The 27,561-nt window shown below is 51.8% G+C and overlaps 1 protein-coding gene across 1 annotated transcript in view; it reads left to right on the top strand.

The window, feature by feature from the left end:
• Positions 1–22,129, top strand: part of ARL8B (ADP ribosylation factor like GTPase 8B) — a 35,159-nt gene extending 13,030 nt beyond the window's left edge. The window contains exons 2-7 of the mRNA XM_054594524.1: positions 11,343–11,423; positions 13,019–13,092; positions 13,475–13,568; positions 15,658–15,725; positions 16,001–16,071; positions 19,892–22,129. Coding sequence (XP_054450499.1) covers positions 11,343–11,423; positions 13,019–13,092; positions 13,475–13,568; positions 15,658–15,725; positions 16,001–16,071; positions 19,892–19,941 — 438 coding nt within the window. The 3' untranslated portion in view covers positions 19,942–22,129. The remainder of the gene's footprint in view (positions 1–11,342; positions 11,424–13,018; positions 13,093–13,474; positions 13,569–15,657; positions 15,726–16,000; positions 16,072–19,891) is intronic.
• Positions 22,130–27,561: the final 5,432 nt, after the last annotated feature.

The following is a 27,561-nucleotide window of genomic DNA, read 5'->3' as shown; positions in this document are numbered from 1 at the left end:
TCAGGTGGCTGCCACACACGCAGTCTGAGGTTTTCCGTGACATGCAGGGGAGGGACAGCGTGGAGCGTGCTCACTGCGCCTTAACCAGAACCTGGGAGCTGCCTTTCAGCTTCTCCCCGGGCACTCTGCTGTGCCCGCCCGGCGTCGCTCGGGGCGCGTGTGCGTCCGAGCCCTTCAATTTCTAAGCAGCTCTGTGAGGTGAAGACCGGCGCGGAGGACGCACCCCAAGGCGAGGGGCCAGGCCGGAGAGCGCGCCTGGTGGGCGGACTGGCTGCAGGGCTGCGCCCCGACCGCCAGCACTGCCTCTGTCTCGCTGTGCCCGGCCCGCACTGCGGAGAGGGGGAGCGAGGCCCTCACAGCAGCCCCTCGGCCGCTGGGCCTCTTTGAGCGACGCTCAGGCGGTTCATAATCAGCTGCGTGGCTGGACTTTCTTAGGATGGGCCTTATTAATTACAGTCAGAGTTTTCTTTCTTCTGATTCTGGCTTGCTTTAATCAGTTTTGATAAAGACTAGACTTTCTTGTTTTGTTTGAAAAAGTATGAAATTTATTTTCCTGTTTGTAGTTTAAACATTTGTTATGTATTCTGAAGTCTTTCCATTGGGGATTTTTTTCCTTAAGACTAAAGGACTTTTCTCACATACATAACTTACTGATTTGTGACATTTGGATGGTTTTAGGACTCCCCTTTTTTAAGTTCAGTAATAGAAGGCTATGTAAGGATTTGGAAGGAAACTTTTTATAATTTTTCTTTTTTTAAGATTTTTTTTTTAAGAGAGGGGGAGGGAGGAAGAGAAACAACATTGTGTGGTTACTTTTCACACACCACTGGGGACCTGGCCTGCGACCCAGGCATGTGCCCTCACTGGGAATCGAACCAGTGACCCTTTGGTTCACAGGCTGGTACTCAATCCACTGAGCCACACCAGCCAGGGCTATAATCTTTTTTTTTTCCCCCTTAACATCCCTTACATGGACACACAGAAGAGCATCCAGTGAAAAATAAGTCTCCCATTCTAGTTCCCTAAATACCCTGAACTTTAAATGAATAAAATTACTTTTTTTATGAAAATGTATTTACATAAGAAAGCAAAAATTAAAAAAATTTTTAAAGTGGTTGAAATGTTTAAAGATCAGTCAATAGAATAATCAAGGCCTGAAAAATGTGACCTGTGCGCCAGCTCCCCCCACCCTCAGGTCTTCAGAACCGGCTGCAGCCCACACGTGAAGATGGGTTGCCTTCTTCCATAAGGATGCGGGTGTCTCTCAAAGAGTCCCAGTGTTCGTGGGAAAAGCATCCAGACGCTTGAGCGGCTTCACGAGTGAGCACAGGCTATGTCTGCTAGGGCTCCCAGCCCTGGTTTGCGGGGGTTAATCTTTACGTCATTGCTGCCCCTTTGGAATTGCTGGACGTGAAGGGGAACCGCTGTGCAGCATGTGGCGCGGTCCCCGCACGTGGACTGGGGATGCGCGCCAGCACCCTGGCGCCCAGATGAGCAAGCCCGACTCTCCCTCAGCTGGCGTTTGGATACAGACTTGGTGAAACCATTAGCAGAGCGGAGGTAACAGAAGGTGTGGGGAACACAGAAGGCCGCAGTTAGAGACCGCTTGCACGGAAGCTTCTGGAGGGGTGGAGGCCCAAGGGGGCCAGCGCTTCAGGCCCTAACGGAGGTCCTGCAACGGCCTGCAGAGCGGCAAGGGCACGGCGGCAGCTGCAGCAAGTGAGATGGATTGAGGGACAGGCATTCAGTGCGTAGTAAGGAGCTCCGTGTGCCACCATGCTGTATACAAAGCTCTAACTTGGAGAATTTTTATACTCAGTGTGGGCATGTCCCGGGGGCTGTGGACCCTGCCAGTGTGGATAAAACATGCCGGTCCTGTTTGTTGATCTGAGTCATCTTGAGCACAGACTGTGCACCCCCAGCCCGCTCAGTAACCCTGATCACTTGCCATGCTGCTGTAAATTTAACAACAAAAAAGGACAAAACAAACTCCAGCAATTTTTTAAATTTAATCTTTGTTGTATTTTTTTAAACCCTATCAATGTTAACCCTAAAACCTGGAGCCTCCTGCATGGGACCCTCAGAGTCCGGGGTGGCCCGCAGCGCCAGCATGCTGGAGGGCCGGACGCGGCGGGCTGGAGGCAGACCCTGCATCCTAGGCCTCGGAGCAGGCGCTCGGCCTGCAGGCGCTTTGGAGGCTCAAGAAGGAAGAGGCGCAGAAAAGGGGTGGCGCGCACTCCAGGCGGGAGGAGGTGGGTCCGGCCGGAGCAGGAGCGGGTGAGGCAGGGCGGAGGCAGCACCTGAGATCGGCGCCCTTGCCTGCTCCTCACTTCCCTGTGGTGAGCACTGAGAGAGCCCCTTCCTCCCAGAACACACACCAGCAGACCCACTGGCATTTTGAGAAATGTTATTTTTTTATTAAGGTTTAACTGCATCAATGAATCTTGTTAACATTTGCTTTTAAACTGACATTCTGTGGGAAGGAATTTTGTATGTAGTTGGCAGTTCAGAGTTGCACATAAAACTGAGGACGATTTTCTTTTGGGATTTATTTAGGGAAAGATTGCTCAAAGTGTTAAAATTGGGAGGAAAGGAACATTATGTGATCTTTGACATGCTGCTGTAGCTGTTACCGGACTGAAGGGGTCCCTTTGCCTGTGCCTATCGAAGCCCGACGAGACGGGGGACAGGACAGGAGCTCGCAGCGGGGAGTCACAGGCGCACGGCGTCGCCTCATCTGGCTGCTGCTGCTCTCCCGGGCCTGGAGCTGATACCCCGCCGAGGCCTGACGTGATCGCCGATGTGCCGGAGACAGACCCGAGGCTCTGCTCCGAGGGTGGTTTGGTGCTGGTCGGAACCCCACTGTCCTGAGGGCCTAAGGGAGGGGTTGTGCGAAGGGGGGAGGCAGGTGGGCTGGGCGAGGCCGCCCGAGCCTGGAGGGGAGGGAGAAGAGGTCCCCCTAAAGGAAGGCCGTTGCTGCGCCGTGACAGTGAGTGAGTGTGAGTGTATCTTTTCTCGTCCCTTAAACAGCGAGTCTTGTCCGGGGCTGTCCCCAGACGGGGGGTGTGTGTTCACAGAGGTAATTACTGTAAGTGCTTAGAAAGACAAGGAGACGAAAATAAGTTAAGGCGGCAGTATTTTTTCTGGAAACTAGGAAGAGCTTCGCCTTGGAAGAACACACTATATTTAATTCCTTTCCCAGCTCATGATAGGTATTAAAGCACTGGGGCAGGCTTTACGATGTCAGTCTGAAAGTCCAGAGGCTTTTTCCTACATCCGGACTATACGGCGGATTTTTCTGTGGGAAGACATTTGTGAGCTTGTGTTCCCTTGGGATGGTGAGGGGCAGGCCCAGATGGGGACTCGTGGGACTCCTGGGGCTGCGCGTGCGGGGTCCCGCTGTCCCGCGGCGGCGGGTGGCAGTGCGGTGGGGCTGGCGTGCTCAGTTCTGGATGTCCTTGCCAGAACACCGGCTGAGGCGGTGCCTAATTGTTCCCCGTTGAGGTCCTTGTTTTACCATGTTTTATCTGGAAATAAGTTCAAGTTCACCCAAGAGTTGGGAGGATAAAAGCGTCGCAGGCAACACCTGGGTGACCGTAACCGGGGCCACGCTCACACTGACATCCCACTGCGTTCGCTGCATCGCCCGCGTGCCCTGCGTGTCGCCCTCGGGGTGGGGGGCGTGCGCTGGGGCCCTTGGTTCCCGAGCACACGCTCACGGTTGTGTTTCCTGAGGGGAGGGCTGTTTTCTTACTTGGCTAGTTTAGTGACCAGCTTTATTGCGTTGAAAAACGATAGCGCATCGCCAGTTAACCCAGGCACGTCGCGTGTAGCTTTTCTTACCCTCCAGTACAATATCTGGTCTGGGGCCAAGCACAGCACCTAGTCATCAGGTCCCTTTAGCCCCCTCTAGACCAGACGTTTCTGGAGCCTTTCTTTGTCTTCATGTCATTGACATTTTTGGGAAATACCAAATGCCCCTCCCCCCTTTTTAATAGACTGTCCCTCATTTTGGGTTTGTCTGATATTTTCTCATGATTAGATTCAATGTGCATCCTCAGCTGGCATCCTGCAGAGGGGACATTGTGTCCTTATGTGGCCTTACGGTGTCCCTTCTGTAGGCGCACGATGTCGGTTGCCTGAGGCGATGTTAACTTCGACAGCCCGGTGGAGGTGTCCTCTGGTTTTTGCGGCAGGCGCTCTAGAGAGTCCACGTATTAGCATCATAATGCTACCATCTAGAAAAATGAGTATTGATTGTAGTAATTTCACATTTGAATTAAAAAGTTCTTAGGAAAAAATAGGACTACCTTGTGTGTTTATTGGCCATGTCTTTTCACTTGTTAAATGTATGGAGTTTGGCAGTTAAACAATTGAGTCATAGCGTGGGTTTAAAAAAAAAAAAAAAGGCCACTGCACTCAGCATGCGAGAGTAGCCTCTTTTGTCCAAGAGGAGAAATTTGTATGAGGCTTTGTTGTGCTCTTATTTCATTGTCTTTCCAAAGTGGCTTGATAACCAAAGCCTTAAACAACCCTTAGAGAACAAAGGGCCACGCTCGTACTGTCCACTTTTCCGGAGGCCAGGATCGGAGTGGACCGCTGCCGTGAGGGGCGGGGCGGGGCAGGCAGAGTGGGACTCCTCCTCCCCCCGGGGCAGGCAGCGACCTTCCCGCCCCGCTCGCTTGAAGGAGCAGAGCACAGCCTCGTCCGCTGAGGGCCTCCCTGCCTGAAGGCACGGCGAGGGCGACGCCCCGCGTGGCCGCCGCGCGGTCTGCCTGGTCAGCCTGCTCCCCAGACCGGCCCCGCCGCACTGGACTGCCGGAGGGGACGGCCAGGTCCTTCCACCAGCGCAGGGTCGCTGCCTCTGCGCTGCCTTCCTGGCATTGCCCTGACCTTGGCTCCTCTCTTTCCTTTGAATTCCCTCCCCTTTTCCACTCGCCTCATCTCTGGTCTGCGGCACTGAATCCAGGTAAGGGCTACACAGCGGAGCCGGGGCGCCTTGTCCTGCCGTTGTCGGCGCTCATCACTCGCTGGACACGTGTCAGCGCCGGCTGTGACTTGGAAGACAGTCTTCCGCCCCCTCTCCTTCTAGGTGAGGCAGCTTAACCGCAAAAGTAAAATGACCTGCGTGTGGCTAGTGAGCAGCATAACTGGTAATAAAATTCCCTGATTCCAAGATAATCTCTTTTTTTACTACCTTATTTCACTTCAGGTTTATTTTGCTCAAGCAGAGAAACCCAGGGCCCCTGCCCTGTGACTTGGGCCGGCAGGGTAAGAAGGCGGCACAGGGAGCAGGCTCGCTCTCCCCGTGCAGGCCGCACGCTCAGGGCGACTCTCTCCAGTGCCCGAGCAGCGCTCGGTGGCACGCGATGGTTAAACTTGTTAAGATAAATAGATTGGTACACAGCTAAGTACTATTTTTAAGGACCTGTTTCTTTCCTAATGTGCTAATCCCAGGTTAGTGGCGTTTTGACCGCATAGAAATAAGTTCTCAGCTATCTAGACACAGCTGATGGCTGAGCAGCAACTAGTAGGGGCTGACACTGAGAAAGAAGCAGAAAAGCTTCTAAGACTGAAAAACAGGCAGACCATGGAAGTCATGCGTCAGAATCAAACATTCGTTTAATTTTGACAATTCGGGATTAAAAACCAAGGCCTTGACCGCCCTGTTTTCAGCCACCACAGGCGAGCCGCCGCCGGCGGGGGCTGTTGCTGGCCTCTGCCGGCAGCGAGAGGCGCTGGGGAGGCGGGTGACGGATAGCACCTCAGGAAGCTCAGGGCACAGGCACAGACTGACTGCCGGGGGGCGGGGGCCAAAAGAAGGCGAAGGGACCAGCTAAAGAACTTAGTGCACAAGCCTCGGACAGAGACCACAGCGTGGCGGAGGCCCGGGTGGAGGTGGGCAAAGGGGGACATCTGTAACAGTGTCACCAATGAAAGGAATGTAAAGAACAGTAAAGTCAGTTCAGGGCGCCCCAGTGCAGCCCCGGACGTCATTTAAGTGTGGGGTGATGGATGTTCATTTTGTAATCATGAAATTTTACTGCCAGAAGGACTTTAGTTTTCTTGTTTTACAATTGAACAATTGTTCAATAAATTGAACAATTTATATTCAGATAAATAACTCTGAAACACTGAGAACACAGTAAATCATGTCCAGTGGATTGTGTGTGAGGAGTTAGCCAAGCATGTGTTGCATTTTAGAAAGCTTTCAGGGCAAGCTGGTTTGGAAGTGCTGGTACCTAGAAACTTCAGCTGCTCTTTCTGGCCACATCGTTGTGTAAAGTACCTGTTTCCTCATGATACCACATAAGTGATACCACATACGTGAGGCATTATTTCACAGAGACCCCTCCTTGGAGATTCATTACAGCCCATGCACCTCTCCAGGGACACCCAGAGGGCCCAGGGACACAGGAAAGGATGCTCAGCATCACCGGCCTTCAGAGGTGCAAATCGAAACCACAATGAGATGACCACTTCACACGGGTCAGAATGGCCACTGTCAATAAGCCAGCAAACAACAGGTGCGGGCGGGGCTGTGGCGGAAAGGGAACCGTCGCGCACTCTCGGGGGGAATGCAGACGAGCGCGGCCACTGGGGAAAGCAGTGTGGAACCTCCTCAGAAAGCTAAAGATGGAACTGGCTTTCGATCCAGCGTTCCCACTGCGGGGATTATACCCTAAGAATTCTAAAATACCAATTCAAAAGAACCTGTGCACCCCAGTGTTCATAGCAGCGTTATTTACAATAGCCAGGTGCTGGGAAGCAGCCTGAGTGCCCATCAGTCAGTGAGCGGTTCAGAAACCTGGTGCATGTGCGCAAGGGAGCGCTGCGCCGCAGGAGGAAAGGGGCTCCTGCCCTCCCCGACAGCGCGGCTGGGTCTGGGGAGCCTTACGCTCAGTGGAGTAAGCCGGGGGGTGGGACACAAGTGCCGTACGCTCTCACCTGTAAGTGGGACCTAATGAACAAAGCAGACGAGCAAAACAGAGTCAGAAGCATGGAAGTAAAAGAATAAACTGATAGTGACCAGAGGGGAGAGTGGAACGGGGAAAGGAGAGGGAGGGGCAGGCCAAGGAGCCCGAAGGAGGACTTGGCACGGACGACGGGGGCGGGGCCGCAGAGCGCGGGGGTGGGGGGGGGGGTGGGACAAGTGTAACTGAACAATAATAAAAAAATAGGGAAAAAAGGGCTATGCGTGCACTTGGAGTGAAAATCTTCAAGGAGAAACATGATCAGCTGCTGTTGAGCTGTGTGACCTTGGGAATTTATGTCCTGTTCTGTAAAAGGGTGATCATTGCGTCTTTATATCATACTAGTTTAATTGTGGTAAAGTGCACAAGACAAACTATTTTAAGTGTCTGGTCCGTAGCGGTACATTCTCGTTGTGTGATCACCCCCGCACTTCACCTGTAACGCTTCATCTTCCCAAATGAAACTCCCTGCTTCCCCGCTGCCCCCTGGCCGGTGGCAGCAGCCACTCTACCTTCTGTTTCTAGAATTTAACTTCTCAAGGTTCCTTGTATAAGTGGAATCGTTCAGTGTGTGTTTCCGTGACTGGCTTCTTTCCCTTAGCATAGCATCCTCAGAGCACATCCGTGCTGTAGCAGGAAGGAGGCCTTTCAGGCTGCGTGGCGTTACTGTGGAGACTGGGCCCCCTGCGTTTCTGCGTTCCCCTGCCGGCGGACACTCAGGTGGCAGGTGGACGATGCTGCTGTGAACACGGGTGTCACGCAACGTGTCCAGCCCTGGCTCCCCGTCCTTCGGGGCCAGCACCCCAACGCAGAGGTGCGGGGTCCCCCGGGAGCCCTGGGTTTGCTCAGCTGAGGGACTGCCGCTCTGTGGTCCGTGGGCTGTACCAGTCTACTCTCCCGCGTGCCACGCGCCAGGGCTCCGCCCTCTCTACGTCGTGGTCCTTGTTATTTCTTTGTATTTTGTTTTTGAGGGGTTTTTAAATAATGGCCATTCTAATGGGTATAAGGTGGTATCTCTTTGTGGTTTTGATTTGCATTTCTGTAATGACTAGTGGTTGTGAACACCTTTCCATGTGCATAGTAACCATTTCCATATTTCCTTTAGAAAATGCCTACTCCAGTCCTTTGCCCATTTTTTTTTCATTTTAAGACATTTTAGAACAGTTTTCGGTTCATAGCATAATTGAGGAGCAGGTGAAAAGATTTCCCACGTGCCACCAGCCCCTGCACTCAGCTTCCCCCATTACCAAAGCACCCTGCACCGGAGCGGTCCAGTCCGGGCATCGGTTACAAATGACGCACTTACGCTGACACGTCATTACCACCCAAAGTCTGTAGTTCACACTAAGGTTCGTTCTTGGGATTGTGCATTCGGTGGGTTTGGGCAAATAAGTGTGTGCTGACACATATGCGCCACCGTGGCACCGCGCACAGTGTGGGACTGCCTAAAATCCCCCTGTGCTCTGCCCCTCCCCGGCCCGCGCTTTTTACTGTGTCTGGAGTTTTGCCCTTTTGAGAATGTCCTATCGTTGGACTTGCACACATGCAGTCCTGCCATATTGGGTCTCCGTTTAAACACGCACGTAAGGTTCCTCCGTGTCTCTTCATGGCTCAGTGGCACATCTCTTTTCGTGCTGAATAACCTTCCCCCTCTGGACATGCCACAGCTTGTTTGTGCGTCACCTCCCAAAGGACAGCGTGTCTGCTGCCACGCCTGGGCGGTGGTGGACAGAGCTGCTCTAACCTTCCGTGTGCAGGTTTTTGGGTGGACAGAGTTTTCAGCTCCTCTGGGTAAGTAGCAGGGAGCGCAGTTGCCGCATCGCGGGGTATGAGCGTGTTCAGTTTTGCCAGAAACCACTGAGCCGTCTTCCCAGCAGCCGTGGGCTCTGCGTCCCTCCCCCTCCGTGAGAGTCCCTGCTGCTCTCCGACCTCCCCTCCCCAGCGCCTGGTGAAGTCCCCGCGCCCTCTGCCGGGCATACCCCGTGCCCCGCTTGAACGTGCACTCCCTGCCGCGGCCAAGGGGGAGCGGCCCCTCCTAGGCCCTCGGCCCTCTGCGTTCTTGGTAAGGTCTCTGGGGAGAGCTTTGGCCTGGGTTTCAATTAGGTGGTTTTCATACCGTTGAGTGTTTGGAGGTCTTTGTGTATTTGGGAAGCAGGTGTGTCTTCTGCAAACATTTTCTCCTACTCAGTACCTTTCCTTTTTTTTTCTTCCGGTCACTCAGTTGGTGCCAAATTCATACCTGTTGACACTTGCCATGGGGAGTGGTCGAAGGGCAGGGACCGGAGGGCTGAGCGAGCAGCCAGGGCTGGTTTTCCTCCACCCGGTGGGGGGGTGACGGGCTAGGCTCGCGCTAACAGGAGCGAGCGGGGGCCGTAGCTGGGCGGGCTGAGATGCTTCGCGCGGCGCCTTCAGACGGCCTGTACCCTTCCGTCACAGGGCGCAGTTTGAAAGTGGAAAAATTAAAAGATGCTCGAAAGAAAACAAAGTGCACACGAAGCAAACCGCTGATGCAGGGAAGGTCCTGAGGCAGCCGGCAGTGCGTGGAGCCGGGTGTCCAGGTGGCCCCTGGCCGGGCCTCGCTCCCACTGCCCCTGCCCGGCCGGGCCCCCAGGCCGCCAGTGCCCTCTGGAGACAGTCTGTTGGCTGCTCGGGCGCTGGAAGGTTGCGGCTGTGGCTTGTCTTCTACTCTCCTGACAGCGTCTTTCGCAGGGCAGAGGGTCTTCATTTTCAAGAAGTCCAGGTTATTAACTGTTGGTTCATGGGTCATGCCTTTGGTGTTGCATTTGCCAGTTTTTAAAATCATGGTTATTTTTGTTATGATGAGTTTTTATGCATGTAGTTTCAATATGACTAGATCTCCACATAGAATCATATGTGAAAGTTTTGAGAATTATAGTGTCTAATATAAATGAAAGTAGTGATTACAGCTGTGTTAACTTTTTTTTGAAATTAGCCCAAACTCCACCGAACAAGGGGAAAAAGAGGTAGGACTTGTGGAGTTGAATGGAGAAAATTCGTTGTGAAGTTGGAATTCAGTGCACAGGACGAGAGATCCTGGGGCCGCCGGTGCGCCCAGCAGCGTGGGGTCCCCGCTGACCATCAGCGGCTGTCCGGGCCTTTAAAATAGTTGTATTTGTTTAGTCAGTCCATACTTGAGATATTTCATAATCCTGGGCTGTTCACCAGAAAAGGAGGAGGTTGACTGAAAAATTAGTGTTTTGTAAATAAAATATGTAAATACGAGTATATAAAATCAGCATTATCCGTGACTCGTTGGGTGTCCTTCACAATTGCAGTCAAAATAAGGAATGGGACCGCCCTGGCCAGGTAGCTCAGTTGGTTGAAGCGTCAGCCCATACACCAGAAGGTTTCAGGTTCAATCCCCAGTCAGGGTGTGTATGGGGGGCAGCGAATTGATGTTTCTTTATCTCCCCCCCTTCTCTCTCTCTAAAAATCAATAAAAGGAATTTTGAAAAAAATGGAGTATGATAAAAAATGTGGACGATCTGCCTGGATGGAGAGACGTGATAGCGGTTAAATATCATTATGTCTAATGTTTATTTGGAATGTGAAAGGTGGATCAGGATGATTCCAGAAATGTTCCAAATTCATGCAGTAATTCATGTCCTAATTCAGGAATAAACAGGCTCATTGAAAAGAATGCAGGACTCAGACATAGAACTCCTGGGTAGAATTTGGCCTACCACTTCACACTAGTGGGGAAAGGGTGGGTTTTTTAATGAGTGAGATGATTATTGTTATCCATTTGGAAAAAAAGAAACTTTCTTATGCTCTTACCAAATTTTAAATTTGAAAAAGCTATACAAATACTGTGAGAAAGTACTTAATTTTAGTCTTATGACAGGAAGGTAATGAACCAAAAGGAGAGCAGAAATAATCACATAAAGGGAGAATTTCTTTATGACACAATGTTTTATAAGCCTTGTTAAAAGAGAAACTCAGAAAAGCTATTGAATTTCAACAGTGATTGTCAGCGTAATATAAATGCTAAAAACGGAAAAACATGAAGTTTTACTTCTGATTTTCTTCTACTTTGTGAAAAGGATGTGTAGGTGGGGGAATTAATAAATTTTCACATGTAGTTGTAACGTACAATGTTTCCTTTTTTTACACTTTGGGAAATATGTAAAAAATTTCCTTAGTTTCAAAACCATCTTTAGTCGGAGAACATATCTTGCTATGACACAGTGCTGGCCTCTCAAGAGCTGGGGCTGCGGGGACTGGCTTCCTGGGGCAGGTTGTCGCTGCCCTGATAAATGAAGGTTCGCTGCGAGGGGCGCAGACGTGGCGTCGGCGCTGGGGGGTCAGATGGTGGTTTCCTAATTCTGCGTGTCTTCTTCCTTCCAGTCGGGCCAGTTCAGCGAGGACATGATCCCCACTGTGGGCTTCAACATGAGGAAGGTGACTAAAGGGAACGTCACGATAAAGGTACGTTGCCCCCGCGCTGGGCTCCGGTCACACTGCGGCACCAGCGGCCAGGAGCCAGGAGCGCTGTGGCTGGCCTCTCCCGTGGCTGTTCGCGGCTCTCCCGGCGCGCATGGCCTGCTCCGAAAGAGTGCGGCTCGGTTGTGCTTTTCTTCCTTCAGTTAGAAGGGGTGAGCGGTGAATGCCGTGGGGAGCCTAGTGTGAGGGTTGGCAGAGGTGGTGGCTGGGGATGTAGGTGGTCCTGGGAATAAACAACTCTTCAGAGTGTTTGGGATGTGACATCACCTTATGTCATGGGCCAATTGTATATTGAAAAATAGTGACTTATTATTTATAATATTGGTAATTTAGTATATTTGTGGTAGCGAATGTGATAACCTAGTTTTCCCTTTCTTTACTACTCAGCCTTAAAATTAAAACTATAAAATGGGGAAAAGTTTACTAATTTAACATACTTTTGTTTTTAGAATGAGTTTGAATCATAACTATTGGACTATTTATTAGGCACCATATTTTGGTTTTGGTCGTGGCGGGTTGGGTTCGGTGGTTGGGTTGGCTCGGCAGCTCAGGGCGTGTTCACTGCATACTTGCCACGGCTTCCCTGGCGGAGCTCCCGACCGCTCCCGCCCTCTCCCGCGAGCGCCTCTCGGTGCGGGCGCCAGAGCCTGCAGCTAAAGGGGGAGCCTTCTGAGGATAAATACCGTGACTTGGGCTTCCGTGTAGCCCATCATCTGGAATAGTAGACACAGTAATGAAATTACTGTGGTAGTAGCTTTCATAATGATAAAATAATTTTATTTAAGAAAAACACCTAGGTAGAGATATTGGCTACATTATTTACAGAATAATTAAAAACTATCAGGCAGTGATGTACATCCCCAGTTAGCCGGTAAAGCCATAATAGATTCTGAATGAATTGTTTTCTGCCTGGGCATTCGGATCTGGATGACGCATGATTCTGGAGGTTCTGGAAGTGTTACGTCACAGATACATACAGTAGTCCCCCTTACCTGCCGTCTCGGTTACCCGCGGTCGCCACAGGCCGAAAATATTCAATGGAAGACACCAGAAGTGAACCGGCCGTAAGCTTCCCATCGCGCACTGTCCGGTGGAGCCTGTGCTGTCCTGCTCCGACCCGCGCGGGGCCTGAGGCCTCCTGTGTCGGTCAGGCCCACACCAGGCACGCTGCCTGCCCTTCAGTCGCTCACAGCTGTAGTTGTTTTCCTCTTATCAGTTAGTGTTGTTCATCCCTTAGTGTGCCCGATTTATTAATTATGCCTTATCATAGGTACATATGTATAAGAAAAGCCAGTGTATGTGGAATTTGACGCTGTCCGTGGTTTCACATCCGCTGCAGGGCGAGGGTGTTGAAACATATTGCCTGTGGATATGGGAGGACTGCTGTATTTCCAGTAATTGTTCAAGCAGAACATGAACAGATTTAGTGTACGTACATCAAGTGTGAACTTTGAGTTCAGAAGCGGCCCCAGGAACTTCCAGGTTAAGAGTGTGCGTGAGCTCCAGCCCCCTGGACCTGAGCACACTCCTCCGCGCGTTTCGGAAGCGTCTGTGCTGAGCGTTGTCTGTCTGGATTGCAGATCTGGGACATCGGAGGACAGCCGCGGTTCCGGAGCATGTGGGAGCGGTACTGCCGGGGCGTCAATGCCATCGTGTAAGCTCTTCCGCAGCAGTCAGTGCAGGGCTGGGGGGCGGCTTTTACTGTTTCCAAAGGCTCGTCCTTTTATCTTTGGCAGTGACAGTCTTTCTTGGGTTTCCTTAGTGTAACTCATTGCATGAGACTTTATCGTAGAATGAGAGTTTTATCTGTGCCCTTTGTTTATGCAGCTCTGAGCTAGGGGACGTAAATGTGTTACTGTAATGTATCAGCTCCTAAGAATGGTCTTACTTAAAACTATTTTGGGTGATGATCTTATCTTTATCTAGGGTTTTATTCTGATTAACAATTTCAATAGTGTGACTCTTAAAAATGTTTCGTAATTAATTGTGATCATCAAAGATGACGGCACACTGAGATCACTTTGTTTTATTTTAAGTTACATGATAGATGCTGCAGATCGTGAAAAGATAGAAGCCTCGCAAAATGAACTACATAACCTTCTAGATAAACCCCAGTTACAAGGAATTCCAGTAAGTACAGAGTGCTTGTTCTTTTACAGTATGTATAATATCTGTAATTTATCGTATTACTAAAACTAAATGATAGTGTGTGATAGCGTGTGATAGTATACCATCACACTGATTGTGTTCGCTGTCAGTGGAAGGCCGTCTGTTTTGAAGCCTGGAGGGCTGACGCTGCCTGCACGCCTGCCGTGCCGTGCCGTGCCGTGGACGCTGTGCTATTTCTGCCCCTGTCCGCCAGCCCTTTGCTAAGCTGTGTGCAGCAGGGCCGCGCGCCGCGCTGGGGCAGTGGGCGACACGGCGCATCGTGGAGCCGGTGGTCCAGTGGGAGCGGGGGGCCTGAAGCCCTGGACGGGTGGCACGCAGATCAGTGCTGCGTGGGAGGGGAGCCTGGGCTGCGAGAGTCGTTGGCTGGGGGCCGGTGGGGGGGCTGGAGGGGAGCAGGGAGACCGAGAAGGAGGCGGTGCCCCAGCTGAGGCGGGAGCGCTGTGTGGAGGGAGAGCGGCCCAGATGGAGGAGGCTCCTTGGCAGGAGGAAGTGGGGCCGGAGGGGAGGCACAGGACAGAGGGCAGGGGGCGAGCCACGCAGCTCTGGGGGCTCTGGAGGGGGCCGCTGAGTCAGCGAGACTGGGCGGGAAACTGCTGCAGTGTTTTAAGCAACTGGATGTATTGTTTAAATCATGAGTTCAGTGTAAGAGTAGATTGCAGGAGCACAAGACAGTATTAGAAACTGTTGACGTTGTCCTGACCCATTGCAGCAGCACAGACGAAGATGGCGGGAGACAGGATGGTGAAACAGGAACAGGTGCTAGCGACGTTCAGGAACACGCCCCTCCGGCCGGGCGTGGGTGGGAAGGCAGGTGTCGGGGGCAGTCCCTCGTTCCTGGCTTGCGTGCTGAGGTGGAAGGCGTGCTGGCCAAGGGCCCAGCTCCGGCCTCCCAACAAGCGCAGGGGAGTCAGGCACTCGGGTGTGTCCCCTCAGCTGATCCTCACAACAGGGAGTCGGGGGTGGTGTTCCTCCTCTGTCACAGGTGTTGCTCAGGCCACGTGGCCCCCAGTCTGTCGCTCAGCCAGGTTTTGAATCCATGTCTGATTTTTTCTTCTCCATTAAAAGCTAGTCTGGGGACCACGAGCGGGAGTCGGTCTTGGGCGGGCGCTGGCAGGCCCCTCGTTAGAACGGACAGGGTGCTGCGCTCGCGTCGGAACGGGTCTGCCCCGCCCGCTTTCCTGCGTTCCTGGCTCTGCAGTCGGTGTGTGTGGGCCCCGGGTTCTTGTCCGGGCTGTGGCAGACGGGAAGCCACAGCTGGGGGAGAACTACCTACAAAGCAAGTAGCTTTCCTGGGGGGCAGGGTCCGGAGGTGGGAGGTTCCTGAATGTGGAAGAGGGCTAAGGTGCCAGCCCAGCACCAACAGCTGATTGCAGACGCATACGGTGTAGTATCAGGAACTCGGGCAGGACGTGGCAGGGCGGCTAGAGCCCGTCCTGTGCGCCGGCAGGTGGCGGGCCCTGGCCCTGGGTGGGCTGCGCACGGGAGGCCGTGGTGGGCCGGGGGGTGGGGGGGTGGCGTCTGTCTCTCATCAGTGTTTCTCTCTCCCCCCACCCCCTCTCAAATCAGTCAATTAAAAGAGATAGCAGAACACACACCATAGACCTAGAATAGTTTGAGTAGAAGTTGGCAGCCACATACTGGTTAAAGGGCATCTACGTGGAAGAAATCAAAAGTGAATGCTAATTTGATGAAATGAGGTCAACCACCAGTTACACAAAAATGCTTTAACATTGTGCCTTGTGGCAACATTCTTTTTTTTTTTTTAATTTTATTTATTTTTAGAGGGGAAGGGACTGAGAAAGAAAGGGAGAGAAACATCAATCAGCTGCCTCTCATACGTGCCCCAGCAGGGGACCTGGCCCGAAGCCCAGGCATGTGCCCTGATGGGAATCAAGCGTGTGACCTTTCGGTTTGCGGGATGACGCCCAGCCCCCTGAGCCACACCAGCCAGGGCAGCCTTCTCATTTGAACATCTACACTGATGAATATGATATGCTTCTGGGACATGCTCTCATGTTATGTTTACTCTTAATATCTTTTCTTTTTAAAGGTGCTAGTCCTTGGAAACAAGAGAGATCTTCCTAATGCCTTGGATGAGAAACAACTCATTGAAAAAATGTACGTCTTTGAATGAATGATGGGTTGTTTTTTTTTTTTAATCGGTTCTGAATGTGCTATTTCGCCCACCCCTTTGTTCCGCGTCGTGATGCAGCGCATGAGCCAGGGCTGGCCTGGCCATGCTTTTAGGTGGACAGACTCAGCCCGTGGAGGAGGGAGCAATGAAACAGCCCCTTCAGCTCAGTAACGAAAATGCAAGTAACACTGAGCAAAGAATGACAAATGAAACAGCTATTTTCAACACAGACTTACCCTCTTCATTCTGCTTCTTACAGGAACCTGTCTGCTATTCAGGATAGAGAAATCTGCTGCTATTCAATTTCTTGCAAAGAAAAGGATAATATAGGTAAGAAATGACAGGTGTTTTGGAAGGAAGGGCTGTCACTGGAGGTTTCTGTCTATTCCCCCATTTCTGTCTAAGTGACCTCCTGCTCAGAGTGCGGCTGCTTTTGCCCGAGGGAGAAGAGTAGCCGGCACACCCTCCAGCCTCCGCGCTGCACCCTGAATCTGGTCTGCGCTGCGTCAAGAAGCAGATGAAGTAGAGGCGCGAAGTTAAGCAGACGGGATATCAGTTTATGGTGTTACTTTTCACAGAGCTGGTGTCCAGCTGTGCTTTATAACAGAGTTACATTCTTGAAATAAGGCCTTACAAAAATTGGTCCGTAGGTACTGTAACAACTTTTAATCTATGGAGCCAGTATATTACTAAACTGTGTTATCACTCTGTTGGAGAAAGAAACCCCAAAATACCTTTTACCTACTCAACGTCTGCCCAGACGCCCTAGGACTGCCATAGCAAAGTGCCACAAACTGGGCGGCGTGGAACAGTGCGTTCTCTCAAGGGCAGGAGGCCGGGTGTCCAAGATGGAGGTGCAGGCCGGGGCCCAGGGAGGGGCCTCACCTCCCCTACGTCCTGGGCTCACCCGGGCCCACGCGCACGTCATGAGGGTCTGCCTCCAGCCTCCCGTGGCCACCGCCTCTGCACCTACCTCCGCATGTCTGTCTGCTCTTCTCACGAGGACACACCACTGGGTTAGGGCCCAGCTGGGTCAGCCTGGCCTCAACTGAAACTGGTTACCTCTGCAAAGACCCTGTTTCCAAGTAAACCCTAAGGTGCCAGGTGGACGTGAAGTTCTAGGGGACACTGTTCAGTCCAGAGTCCTTGGAGAATAAGTATGTAGGGCTCAATTTTCATCTCTTAACTAAAAAATAGCTAAGGGATTGTTTAATAAGCAAAAGTGTACTGAAATAAAGTCCCATGAATAGTGCCAAAATAGTGCGCTTTAAAGATATTCTGCTATTTTTCCTTTATCCCTCATTTCAATATTGGTTCTCATCATACTTCACTTTTTCCCCCAAGCCACTTCCAGTCTGTATCTCAGCTCCTTCCTCAGCCTCCTAAACATGAGCTCAGAGTGTTGATAGTTTTTCTGGCTGATGCTGGGCTTCCTTGAAAGACCGTGCAGAGCAATCCGAGCCCGGTGCTTTGCCAGTGGACAAGTTCGCCTCTACTAAATGGGTAGAGTAAGTGGCTTGTTACATTGGAGCTACATCCAGGTAATTTGAGAACAGACTATTCAAGTATTTAAGTTGACACAGAGTTGACTTTTAATTTTTTTTCCCCTATGCGGGGGGACACTCTTGTCAAATTTTAACTTGCGCCTCCAAGAGAGCACGTGCTTACGCAGCAGCAGGTCCCAGCAAGGGCTCCACCGGAGAGGGCTGGCCATGCCTCGAGATGTGTTTGGGCTGCCACGTGAAGAAGGTGATTCTGGCGTCTAGTGACAGGGACCAGAGATGTGATGCTGTGAGCGCCCAGCAGACCCCACAGCAAACTCCCGTCCAGCCTCAAAGGTCGGGGACGAGGCTGAGAAGCCCTGGTCCGCGGCAGCCTCACCTTCCACACAGTGTGCTCTTTTGTAAGCCCAGGCTTCCCGCGTGTTTACTGCTTCCTGAAATAGAGGGGGCATTTTTGAAATGAAAAAAAAAATGCTTTGTTTTATCAGCCATGATGAACTAGCCAGAGACTCCCTGAAGAGAGTCTCCTGGGCTCGTGTGTGCGGCGCAGGCGGGGAGCTGGCGAGGACCCCCCCCGCCCCCGCCCCCACCCCACGAGCTGTGCGGCTCCGCAGCCAGCGGAGCCCCAGGGAGGCAGCTGCGCTCTCCACTAGACTCAAGCCAAGGAGCCCGTGAGTCGGCGTGTCTGCTTTTTGGAAGCAGAGCTACAACGAACAGCCAAGTCGCTTAGACTTCTTGGGTCTTCAAGTCAGAACATTCCTCTTAATTTTAGCTTTTATGGCATATTTTAGTATCAAATTTATCAGTTTACTAAATTGCTCCCAAAAGTGCACATGATCTCGCCTCTTGCCCTTCCAGTTCCCTAACGTGGCACAGGAAGCACTTCCCTGGCCCTGTGTCCTTAGACCACACACAGAACAGGTCACTTCCGGGAGGAGGGTCTTTGCCAAGACGGCTGAGCTGCAGCCCTTACTGTTGTGGAAGATGGCAGTCTTACTTCCTGTCTGCCTTTCTATCCGTTCTTAAGGATCCCTTTGTCCAGGGTCCACGAGATTTTTTTTCTTTTAAGTGAGTTTCTGCAGTGCCTGACCCTGGTCGGCTCGCTTTCAGCTTCCCCTTTCTCCCCGCTGAGTTCAGATGAGTGCGGCTCTGCCCCTGGCACACGGTCGGCCGCGCTGGCTCCCACCCGCCCCTCGGCTGTGCTGGGCAGTGCGGCTGTGCTGGGCAGTGCGCGCGTACAGCCTCTGATGCGAGTGAGGCGGGGACCTGCGCGAGGGGGCTCGCCCTCGTCCTCAGGGGCGGGGCGGGGCGGGGCGCTGCTCTGACAGGTGCCCGCACCCACGTCGCCCGGCCGGTGCGCCTGGACAAACTCGGGCAGCAGTTCAGTGTTCTGGTGCAGCTGATGGATCTTCTCAGCCTGAGGGCTTTTCCTGGCTGATCTCGGAGGCCATCTTCTCGGGCCACCTGTGGGGCATTTCCCGCGGGTCCCCCTCTCTTCTGCAGACCTGCCTGTCGGCACCTTTGTGACTGTTGCCTTCTGCATGCACCTCAGGCTTGACGTGCCTACGGCTGAACTCTTAAATCTTTTTTTCAAGCCTCCTCTTCCTTCGTCACCGAGTCACTCAGCAGCTCTGTGACACAGTCATTGAGACCAGAAGGTCCTTTCCCACCCACCGCACTTGATCAGTCACCAGCGCCTGTCATCCTGCATCTTAATGGCGTTGCCCGCTGGCCCCCTCCACGCCCCCACGGCACTCAACTGGCTTCGGGCCCTTGTCACCGCTCCCGCTCTGTCCCCGTCAGTAGTCTCTAGACTGGCGGCCCTCCAGGTGCCTCTGCCGCCGCTTTTGATCTTACTGAATAAACTGGTACAGTTTCCCTGCTGGAAATTCTCCAATAACTTGTTGACTTGAGAATAAAATCCAAATTCCCTAGCACCTTACAGTGGCATACAAGGTTCCTGGCTCCTTAGCCTTGCAGTTCTCAGCTGAGGACAGTTTTGCTCACCAGGGGACATTTGGCAACGTCTGGAGATAGCACTGGACGTGACAGCTGAGGGAGGATGGCGGTGATGGCATGTGGTGTAAAGGTCATGGGTGCCGCACAGTTCCCCGCTGTGCACAGGAGGGCGGCCTCCTCCCTGCCCAGCCAAGAGTTAACCAGCCCCAGACGGCAGAAGGGTCCATGGGAACCCCTGCTCCAGCCTCAGCAGTGAGTGGCGCCCCTCACTGCCCCTCCGCTTCAGCCGCGTCGGGACACTGACAGTCCACCCAGACCTCCGCGCGGCTCCTTCCGCCCAGCATTCTGGGGGTGGCACCCAGCCCCCCCGTGAACACGGGTGTGTTCCCGGCCATGGTACCAGCAGCGCACCCAGGGCAGAGGGTCTGCATGTCTGGCTCTTCGCGTGCCATGCCCAGTCTCGTCGGCAGGCCGTGAATTTACGAACGAGTGCGAGGTGGCACAGCATGCTCCGCACAGCCGCACTCTTAAGTGTCTCTGGCCATCACTCCGCGGGTGGCCCCGGGAGACCTGGGTGGCGGGACAGGCGGGCCCCACGTGCTGTGAGTTAGCTGCGTTTTAAGTGTTCTCTCTGATGTTCAGTTTTTGGACTTCGATATCTTAATGCCTTTTTTTCCCTCCATCTTTAGATATCACACTTCAGTGGCTTATTCAACACTCAAAATCCAGAAGAAGCTGAAAAGCATCTCCTGAAGTCTTCCAGTCCTTCCTGGCTGTAACCCTGCAATTACTGTCCGTTCCTCTGAAGTACTTCCCAGAACACGGTCCTTCCTACACCCAAGACATTGCCTTTTTCAGAGTTTATTTCTCATGTGCACTGCTGAAGATGTGTGTACCTAACCCTTCATAAAGAGTCAGCTAGCGTCGTCATGGTAGTCAGCACACACACAAAGGCTTCTTACACATACTTGTCTTAAACAGTGTGTAGAGCTTTTTTTAAAAAAAAAACATGACTTTTGACCATCTTAAATCAAGAAAATTGCATATTTCTGTTCTGGTCTTTCTGGGCCAGATTTTTATATTGGTTTTTGGTAAACGTCTGTCTATGGTATTTCATTATAGAGTCTAGTAGCTTAACACTGGTACTGACTTGATACAGCATGAAGTTTTTAGTGCCACACACAGTATTTAGAGAACCTTTAGCTGAGTCGTGTGGGGTATAAACCTAATGTTTCCATCACCCAGCAATGCATGTGAAATGTCTAATTACGCCTTAGGAATTTTAAAGACGGCCTGCAAGGAGTGAGCAGAGGCGCCAGATCAGTGTTGTTGGTTCTTTACATGGGTGAGACCTTACGTGATGAAGTTTTAAAACCTGCTGCCTTCTGAGACTTCTTCATCACCGTAGAGCAGCCGGGACATGGGAGGAGCTGAGTAGGGCGTGCTGTTTTATATCTGTCCAGACCATCACTTCTCTATTTTTTCTTTTTCTTCTTCTCCTTTTTTTTTTGTTTTGTTTTGCTGGTTCAACACACTTTTTTAAGGAGTTGGAAATTGAAGAATTCCTCAAAAGCTTTCATGAATTTAGAGCATTCCGGCCAATATAATAAAACGTGTTAAGAATGTCAGACTTGGTTCTTTCTATCTCCAATCATTTGTATCGGTGCAGCTGCACGACACTCTTAACTCCTGACTTTTTATATCCAGCCATAAAGTTGACTCTCAGCACAACAGATACTTAACACAGAAAAAATTCTTTTCTCTCTTACTGACATAAAGTTTGGCACCCTTTTGCTTGGTGCCATTAGACATCTTGATTATCGTGACAACTCTAGACCTGCCTGCTTTACCGAATGTGATCCCGCAGTGTGTCTGCAGGTTGGGGCAGAGTCAGTGGTACACAGAGCTGAGGGTCTGCGGCTGTGGGCCGCTGACGCCTGTGAGACGGAGATGGCAAAGCAGCCGAGCCTGCTCTGTAGTCGAGTGGCCTCCATGCCCGTGACGGGACGCGCTCCTGCCGGGCCACCGTAAGCTGTGGCTCACGTTGGCCAGGGCAGTAGGCGAGAGCGTGGCTTTCCCGCTTCCGGGTGGCCTCCTACCCCCAGGTTTTGATCCTTTGGTCCAGCAGCACTCGTGTGGCCTGTGCTGCACGCTCAGCGTGCGGTCAGCAGCGAGTCCTTCGCGAGCACCCGCTTCCACGCACAGGCGGCCGCGGCCTCGGCGCTGGTCTGCACGGAGGACTGCGCTCTGCTGCACGGACCCTGCTTCTTGTTCTCCAGCCACATTTTTATGAGTAGAATCGCAGCTTTTAAAATTCTGTTCTTATTTTTGAAGCATGTTACATACTCCCTGATGGGGGCGGATGGTTCTGTAAATCAAGGGATAGTTAAACTTGCTGCTGTGGTTCAGCACCATGAGTGGTCACTGTGAACCAGGACAAAGAATGTGGCAATTTGCTTGTGCCTAAAAGGAGGAATCGGAACTGGAACGTGTGACTGTAGGGACTGCATAGGTCCGTGAGTCGACCTGTAGCTCGACCTTAACGTGTTTGTATGTCCGTTGCTTTCAGCATTTCAAGACATCCAAACACCGCTACCGCCATTTTCCTGTGCGTTTAACCTCTGCATGTGAAAACTTCACAGTTACTGAACTTTGTAAATACATACGTGAATTTTTTATTTAGGTGGATGCATTTTTCGTCTGTTTACTGCTCTTCTCAGCTTTATTCAATAAACTTGCATTTTGAGGGTTGTATTTGACAGTTTTAACTTGAAACGTGTGTGTCGTGGTGGAAGGCGTGTGCTTCCCGGGGAGAGGAGGAAGAGCGTTCCTATGAGCAGTGTCCACAGACCGTGGGCGCGGGAGACACCGGCTCAGCTCGCAGAGGGCGGGGTCCGGGCTAGTGGAAGAAGAAATAAACTTTTAAGATATCCATGTGATTGATACTGTGATTTTTTTTTTTTCAGGGTGGGTACCGTAGGTGCTACTGCTTGTAAACTCTCATGATTGACCAAATCGAGGACTTCTGAAGTTGCAAGAGCTAGTTCAGCATTTTATATCCATTTTTGTTTCCAAAATCATACCAGAACTCTGCTGGTAAACTGAAATTGCAAGCCATGCCTACATCAGTTCCAGAAAGAACAGATTTAAATGTTAAACTTAGTGGTTTTCCCCCAACGGGACATTTCTAAAGAAGACCATTTGGCCTGTTTCGCTCATTTTTGCCCTTTTGCACTATAAAAGTGAACATTGACCTCATCAGCTCTTTGAGAAGTGAAGGTACTTGTTTTCACTCAGAGAGGTTCAGCTTGGCGTTTTCTTTCTGTCCGAGCTGTGCGCCTGGCGAGCTGGGCGCGGGGCTTTGCGTCCTGGGACAGACGCCCTCAGCCGGCAGGTCACGGTCCTGTCCTGGAGTTGGTGGGGTGTTGAGTCGAGCGCTCAGTTGAGCGCTGTTCTCCCCGCCCTCCCATCCAAGCAACTCTTGAAGCGGGTGGGGGGAGCAGGGTGTAGAGTTAGCTTACTTCCCCCTTGATGCTCAGCTTATTAGAGTTCTTACTGAGGACTCCAGCTGTGAAAATGGAGACCTCTGGGATGGGTCCGCTTGACTCTGTCAGGTGAGCTGACTGTAGGATGGGGCCCCTTCGGTGAGCGCTCGTTGTTTTGGCTGAGGGGGTCGTTGCCCATGTGTTCGTTCTCCACGTGGGACAGGGTCCCACTAGGACCCCGCAGATTCGGCCATTCCAGCCCCAGCAGGTCTGGCGCGCTGCGACTGGAGTGGATGTTCAGATGCGCCCTGGCCAGCACCAAAACTGGGACGTCCCGGGGGCCCAACAGCTGGCTTCAAATTTGCGGTGCCAGGGAAACCGCTGTGTTTGGGATTTGAAATGTTTTTGTTTTGTTACAAACTTCAAAGGTGGTGACCTCAATGCCTTGAGTCCTCGGTGAAGATACTGAAAAGGGGCACCGGAGAGCAACACCTGCCTTGCCCACTTCCCTTACGGGAACGGCCGGCCCTACCACTGCGCGCAGACCGCCGCAGGTGCTTCCTGTGGACCCTTAAACAGCCGCCGCGTGCTAGCTCTAAAACTCAGCGGTCAATCAAAACAGGCGCTTTTGTAATGGCTTCCTCTTGGACGCTCCTGGGGAAGCAGAGGCGAGCAGGTCTCTGATGCAAAGCCTGGGGAGGCTCTTCAGCCTGAGCCACAGCTGCACCTCCCTGTCCCAGTCACTGCCGCCCCCCCCCTCCCCAATCTTTGGTAAGATCTCCAGGCAGCGGTGCTTTGAGTAATTCAGGCTTCCCAGCAGGATGGTGAGCCGGGGAGAATACCACAGCCTCGGGTTTCACTGGGGCTTTCATAAAAGGAAGGGACGTCCTGGAAACCAGCTGCCGATGGAGAATGTTACCGTGGCTTGGCTCTGCCCATGGGCGTTGAGAGACCGGCCGCTTTTCTTGTGAAAACCGCTTGTGAGCCTCTGACCACCTCTGGCCCCGCAGTTTCCCATTTGTAACATGACAAGCACTGGGTTTCTAATCCATACCTGAGTAATTTCTCCCACTAACTGGCTGTGGTCTGGCAGCCTAGAGATGTGGACGCTGGTGAGAGAGAGATGAAAATGCCCACTTATCCTTGTAAATATTGTTGCATGTTTCTCCCACTTGAAAATATCCCAGAACACAAATATTTAAGGGCTGGAGATCACAGGCATTTTGCAAAATGATAACAGTAACATCATCTTGCTTTTGAAGAAAATGCTACAAGCAGAGCGTCTTATATTTTAAAAGCCATTTAAAAATGCTAAAGCAGCCCTGGCTGGTGTGGCTCAGTGCATTGAGCACTGGCCTGCAAACCAAAGGGTCACCAGTTCAATTCCGAGTCAGGGCACAGGCCTGGGCTGTGGGCCAGGTCCCCAGTAGGGGGTGTGGGGAGAGGCAACCACACATTGATGTTTCCCTCTCTCCCTCCTTTCCCCTCTCTCTGAAAATACGTAAAGTCTTAAAAATAAAAAGTTAAAGCAGAACTATGTACTGGTGTATGGACAAATATTTACCAATTTGGGCTTAAGTGGTTTAGAGCTAATGTTGAACATTTTATAGCTGCTGCGTTGCTAGTCTGCCAGAATTCATTTGGGGCTTGGAGAAACCTCGAGCGTTGGTTAGAAGCTACTTCCTTTGACAGTAAAGAAGACAGAGTTTGGGGGGGGCCACAAAGCCAACAGTGTTCGCTGTTGAACGTGGCAAGGAGAACACGAAGGATTGCTAATTACACCCTCTCCTCCCGCCAGCTCTTCTGCACCCCGCCAAGGGGCCGTAGACCCTGAGCCCAGGAGGTCTGTGTCCCACAGCACGTTCCGCCGTGCCTACGCTTTGAGAGCCTGTCCTTTCTCGCTGCCCATCATGTGAATGAAGTATCTCCTGCTTCTGCTGGCGGCGGCCTGAGGGCCGGGACTTGCCGTCGTTTGCCATGGCAGCGCCGGCTCGCTGCGCCCTGGAAAGTCGGGATCTGCACGGCTCCCACTTCCTCCGGACGCCTCAGGAACCTAAGGGCACACAGACAGGCCGGTCGTCAACGTCAGTCCTCAGTGGGCAGTGGCTGCTGCTGATTCCGGGGGACAGCTTGCCACTGTCTTTGGCAGCGGGGGGAGTGATGTTTTTTTTTTTATTATTTTTAAAGGGGAAGGGAGGGAGAGAAACATCAATGTGGTTGCCTCTCACGCATCCCCTCCTGGGGACCTGGCGCCGCACCCCAGGCCTGTGCCCCAAACGGGAATTGAACCTGCAACCCCTTGGTTCACAGGCCGGTGCGCAATCCACTGAGCCCCGCCCGCTGGGGCTACAACCTCTTACGTTGTAAGCAGCACTGCAGCGGGTCGTGGCGTGGTGTGCAGCCGTCCACAGAAGCATGGCCGGGTTAGAGGGTGAGCGTGCTCATCCTGACCGTGAGTGCCGCCACGCGTCCTCCACAGGCATGCCGGCTTGTATTCGGACCAGCCTCTGACCCCGGGATCCCACCAACCCTGCGTTGGCAGACCTAAAGGTTTCTGCCCACCCAGTAGGAGGGAACGGTAATACACGATTCAGTCTGAAACCAAATGTGCAATTTAGCGCTCTTACCGAGCTGTGGAAAAATGGTACCGTAATTCTAGAGTTGGATCGTCACCAAATTAATAGTGGGGTTATAGGGAACCCCCCCTCTTTTATTAATTTTTTGTTTAAGTCTATCACCCCCTTTTTAAAAAGCAAGCGCATATTGCTTCAGAAAGACACAATAACGAGTTTTAAAAGCCATCATCACATAATTTGAGTTTTTTACAACATTGCTTTGGATAACAAATTATTTCTAAATTCTTAGAGTAGGAAAATTCCTCCTTTTTAAAAAAAAAAATTATTTACTTTTAGAGAGAGGGGAAGGGAGGGAGAAGGGGGGGAGGAACAGCAATGTGGGAAGGATGCATAGATCAGTTGCCCCCAACTGGGGACCTGGCCCACAACCCCAGCATGTGCCCTGACTGGGAATTGAACCAGCGACCTTTCGGTTCACAGGCCGGCGCCCAATCCACTGAGCCACATCAGCCACGGCCTTCTCCTTTTAATAGCCTGTTTTAACCCTGATATTTGATACATGCTCTGAGACCCGTGGTAGGGGCCGAGCCTTCCTCTGGCTTTGCTGTTCTAAGGACCTAGAGCACCGATTCACGCGCCTGGACTCGCGAGACTGGTTCTGAAAACGGGAGTGTCCCCATTTCCGTACAGCGGAGGGCATCTCAGAGGTGCTGCAACCCATACTCGCCAGTTCACCTCCTTCAGCAAAGAGGGAGCTTGAACTCGGATCACTTGGGATAGGACCCCACACCACAGAGATTTAGGACAGTGATGTGTCCCAGCTGGAATCGGTTGAGTTAAATAGAACTGGAATTAGACTAGAAGACGCAGAGCTTTTTTCCGCTGTTCTTGGACCATGGAGTTTTAGCCCTTGTCCTATTTTACACTGTCCTTAAGCCCATCCCCCGCCCACCCCCACCCCCTGCAAACAGTGCTTTGAAAATAAGAGGGGCTCCGTGTAATTCATCCAACACCTCAGGGGTATCTGGACCAGGTGCTCTGACGAGACTCTGCCCTTGAGTTCACAGAGCTGAACGGTCGTGGCCATTGGCTCACTAGGTACGTGGTCCCATCGTGGGTGCACTCTTTACGCTAAGTAATTTCAGCCCTACAACCGGCATGCACTGCAAGTGCCGGTCCTGGCACCCTTGTTTTAGGGATGAGCAAACAGGTCCAGAGAGCTTCTCCAGGTCACTCAGAGGGCAGAGCTAGGTCTGAACACCCCTGGCAATCACACTTCCGAGTCTGGGTTTTGGGGCTATCATCTTTTTGGCACCCCCCCAGCCCAGGTAAAGCCATTTTACCATAGTGCATTTCAGTTTCATGGAAGTTTTTTTAAACCTTATTATCTGTCCCTAGATGTTCTTGTGAGATTATGTGCAGGAAAACCTATCACAAAACAAGCTGAGTTCCTTAAAAGAATTGATTTTTCAGGAAGTCGGGTTGTCTGATTAGATATGGGGGCTGTACCAATCTTATCAGGCACGTTTACCTTGAAGGGAGTTCTAGGTTAACCTAAAGGGCTAGCACAAGGTACTCCATTTTTATTTGGTTCAGGTTTTTTGTTTTTTTAGGAAGGCACAGTCTTTTTTAAAAAAATACTTATTTTTAGGGGAAGAGGGGGAGAAAAGAGAGGGAGAGAAACATCCATGTATAGTTGCATTTCACACACCCCCTGCTGGGGACCCAGCCTGCCACCCAGGCATGTGACCTGCCTAGGAATTGAACCAGCCATCCTTTGGTTTGCAGGTGGGTACTCAGTCCACTGAGTCACACCAGCCAGGGCCATGTGGTTCAGTTGAATTCAGGTGGGAAGCACTGTTCTGACCCCAGCCTCTGAGTCAGGCTGCACCCTGCAGAGCAGTGATGTCAAAGGTGTCGCCCAGGGAGTGGTTGGGAAGAGCAGCTAGACCAGGCCGTCTGCCTTGGGGGCCAGCTAGTAGTCAGTTTCCCGGGAACCCTGTGGGACCTGGGCAGTAGCTCTTTTTCTGCCAAGAGCCAATTAGCTCTGAGGACTTGAGCTGCCCACGTGATTTCTTCCCTTACGGCATGCAGAATAGGCCTTACAAGGTTTTCTGTGAAGAGTAAATGAAAACACAAGTGAAATATTTTGGAAACCACAGGATGTGTACAATTGGCAGCTATTGCCGATTTTACCATCAAAAGCATCTTTCCCAATTTGGGTAATTTGGGGTTATGAAAAGAGATTTGTTTTCACTAGACCTTGTGCTGTAACTCAATGTTTCTTTGGGTCCCCTC

Source organism: Pteronotus mesoamericanus, unplaced genomic scaffold (genome assembly GCF_021234165.1).
Source record: "Pteronotus mesoamericanus isolate MK-2021 breed Mesoamerican mustached bat unplaced genomic scaffold, CSHL_Meso_final scaffold_533, whole genome shotgun sequence".
Classification (NCBI taxonomy): Eukaryota; Metazoa; Chordata; class Mammalia; order Chiroptera; family Mormoopidae; genus Pteronotus; species Pteronotus mesoamericanus.
This window is presented reverse-complemented; position numbering and strand designations above follow the sequence as displayed.